The sequence below is a fragment of the Propithecus coquereli genome, unplaced genomic scaffold (assembly GCF_000956105.1).
Source record: "Propithecus coquereli isolate 6110/MARCELLA unplaced genomic scaffold, Pcoq_1.0 Scaffold57, whole genome shotgun sequence".
Taxonomy (NCBI): Eukaryota; Metazoa; Chordata; class Mammalia; order Primates; family Indriidae; genus Propithecus; species Propithecus coquereli.
Window position 1 is genome coordinate 3,147,311 of NW_012151618.1, and position 3,595 is coordinate 3,150,905.

Here is a 3,595-nt window from a genome sequence, read left to right on the forward strand (position 1 = left end):
GATGGAAGCAGTGGTTTTGTTCAGGAAGAATTGAAGCAGAGAGAAACTGGAGATGGGAAAATTAATTTTTAGGAAGTCACCAAAAAGAATTTCAGGCATAACAATAAAATTCACAGCAAGTATACATGGTGATCAAAATGTAAAGGAAGATGCAAATGAGAGAGGATGTGAGGATGAGAAAGAGAGAGAGAAGAAAAATGGACAAGGCCCGATACTCCTTGGATGTTAGAGGTGAAGGAGAGGGAAGAAAGAGGACTGCAGTGACGCTCCAGACCCTGAACTAGCTCGCTATCAGTAACCTGGGTATCTTGGGCAAGTATTTATATCTTCTTTGCAGTCCTGTTCCCACATCTCTATAGTACAAGAATGTTGGAATATATCATTTCATAGGTTGTTTCAATTTTACAGCTAGGATTAGCTGTTATTTAGTACTTTAAACCTCTTTGCACAAATGGTGCTGATACACAAAATGGAGAAATTAACAGGAAACATCCAAAAAAATTTGCAGGAAAAATGATTGGTTCTAAAATGGATGTATGAGCTTGAAAGTGCTGACATGTTTGTGGACATATTCAAGAACATTTAAAAATTGTTTATCGATACCCACTGTGTTCCAGGCACTCAGCCGAACAGATGTGTTCCTTGCCTGCTTCCATGGAGTCACTTCACAGAGATTTACTAGAGAAAATTTTACTATATTTACTAGAGAAAGCCAGACAGGGAAAACAAGACAGATAGAGAGAAAGGAAGACATATAGAAATGATGAGAAATTCACCATGCCAATTCACTATTTTATTGATACATGTGCAGAATAAGCAAGATGAAAGATGTGAATATTCTGTACTTTAGGTTTCATTTTCCTTTTAGCTCTCAGGCATGAACATCATTGTTCTGCTGAGCATAATTTTATATATTTTTCACACAACCATGGCCTCTGAACTCAAGCCAATTATTTCATGTTATGTTCAACCAAGGAATGAAGTATCACTCCAAGACAAGAGGAACTGTGGCCATTCTGGTCTCATTGAGAGATGGTGTGTTGATCTGTAATATGGTTCCCTCCAAAGAGATCATCAAGGTTACTTTAGAGTACTATGTGCAGTTTCCTAGAAAGGAAAACATCCTGCTTTATGGCCACAGTTAAGAGAATCTAGGGGTTAACGGAGAGAAGATGGTGGAGTCCGGAATCATTAATACTAGGCAGGACTTTTATTCTTAGAAGTTTGTTTCCCTTTTGAGACAGGGCTTAGAAAAATATGTGAGAAGATAAAAGTGGTGTTTTTCAGAGATTACAGTTAACAGAAAAATAAACTTGGTTGAGTCATCTGTGAGATTCTTGTCTGATGTGAAATTAAATATTAATAACGAGGACTAGGCTTTTAGAGAAGGAGGAGGCAAGCAATTAGTCCCACCAAGAAGTAGTATCATCAGGGCGAAGGTACTAACCAAGGATTAGCAGAAGGAAGATGTCTGGACCAAAGCTGAGTCAAAAGAGGAAATTAACAGAGCTCAAAATACAATGTAGGGTGCAAACACAACTTTGGCATTCTGCCCTTCTCTTCTTTTAATTTTCTAGGTGGATAGCTACCTACACATTCATGTCTGCCAGAGGCTCTGTTACTAATCTGTTCCTTGGTTTGGAGGAATGTATTAATGAATACCCTGGGCAGCAGTGGGCCAGCATTTGTACAATCAGCTTCAGAACTGTTCCTGTGTGTGCAAGTCTCTGTTAAAATGATTGCTACCCGCGGTACATAATCTACTTATATGTATCATCTCAATCAGTGCTCCCAGCAAGGCTGTAAGGCAAATTTTTTTTTTTCCCATTTTCCATAGCAGATAACTGAGACTCATAGAGGTTAAAAAATATTTACATACTAGTACATACTACGCTTTTATCTTCTTCCCTGTGACTAAGGTTTTCCCTACTAACCCTTTATAGTGTGAGGTCCCTGACTTTCTCCCTGTTCCTTAGGCCTCTATCTTGCTCTTTCCAGGTATTATTTCAAAGATAAAAATCTAAATCTCAAACCAAGACCATGGTTTATTTCCTGTCACATCCCTCTGGTGCCAAGGCCCATTCACTTTAACGTCTACTTTTTGTTCATCTTTGCTACCTGCCAGAGTTGGTTCAGGGGAAGTCGAGATGAATAAGATTGGTGTCTTGATTTGAAATATGTATTACAGCAGGGACATTGCCTGTAAAGAAACAGAAGGCAGTTTTACAGGGGCTCTGACAGAAGACTTAGAACAATGGTTCTCAGACATTTTCCTGCCCCAGTTCAACCAAAAAGTAGCACATCCTCTGTCAGTAACAAATGTTTTCTTTTCACCCATGCAGGGACTGAGAAGCCCACCTGAGAGGGAGGAGCCATAATTTTATTTTCTTCCCCTCACCCGCCTTGTCTTCCTGCTGGGAATCCCTGATGTTCAAGTTATAGGGGAGGGCGGTTGGTTGAGATGGGAGGAGGTGTTTACGTCTATGTTATGGATCAATCAATGAGTGCATTGTCCACATTTTCTTTGAGAGGCAAGTCGGTGTTGGTCTGTGCTACTCAGTGAGGAGACCAGTACCAGAAGAGGGAATAGTGGAGTAAAAAGAGAGAAGTATGGAATTAGAGTGATTTCCCCAAGGATCTGCAGGGAGTTCAGGATGGCTGGAGGTAGTAGAAGTAGACAGGAGAGGTCAAAAGGGATGAGCCTGGAGGGCCAATTATGCCTTATTGGGATGTAAAGGACTTTATTCTATATCATGTCAGCGATCAGGGGCATCAAGTATGAAAATGACACGTGTTTAGATTTGTGATATAGAAAAATCACTCTGTTGGCAGTCCAAAAAATGGGCTGGCAAAAAAGCTGGAAGATTAGGTAAAATGGTAAGAAATGGAATAAGGACTGCCAATGGGGAGGTTCAGAGGGGGACAGATACCAAAAATATCTTATTTTACCAATTGCACAACATACATTTTTTTATTCATTATAACAAATTGATATGCATCTTAATAACTGACGGTTTCTTAAAAATGTTGGTAGCCAAGCAGCAGTTGTAAGAATTTCATTGTCTGTATGCTTGTAAACTTAGTCAAAAGTTAATTAAGTGTCCTGGGAAAATATCACAGTGCCGTGATATTGACTGTTTTTGCAGGTGGCATGGCCAGACGACTACAATGTCTTATCATTTCAGTTAAAAACAATAAAGATGATTTGAGAAAGGCTAGAGTCTTCTTTGTCTCCTTTGATGTTTTTTTGTAAGATTGAGAGCCTACCAACATCAAAACTTGCAGCACAGCTGTTTGCTGCATGGAACAAAAGAAACAATAACATGGAGAACTATTTTACAAAATACTAAATCACTGATGCTCTCGATGGCCTAGTGAACAATATTTTGAGAAAAGTTCTACACATTGACAATTCCGATGAAGAGGGGATCTAAAAACTTGGACTCTGAATAAGAAGTTTAAAGCATAAGTTAATTTATTCTGTTTATATTTTCCTTTCACGCATAGGTAAAAATGATTGATTAAATGACAAAAATCTGTCATAGATTAAGTCAGTTTAAGAGGGCCCTAAATTTAAATTCAAATTGCTAAGAAA

General features: G+C 38.7%; 1 protein-coding gene across 1 annotated transcript in view; it reads left to right on the forward strand.

Annotated features, from left to right (window-relative positions):
• The window catches only part of UNC13C (unc-13 homolog C (C. elegans)), a 656,589-nt gene that overhangs the window by 201,066 nt on the left and 451,928 nt on the right, over positions 1 to 3,595 (forward strand). Inside the window, 1 exon segment of the mRNA XM_012658024.1 lies at positions 1,578 to 1,713. Within this exon segment, the coding sequence (XP_012513478.1) occupies positions 1,578 to 1,713 (136 nt within the window).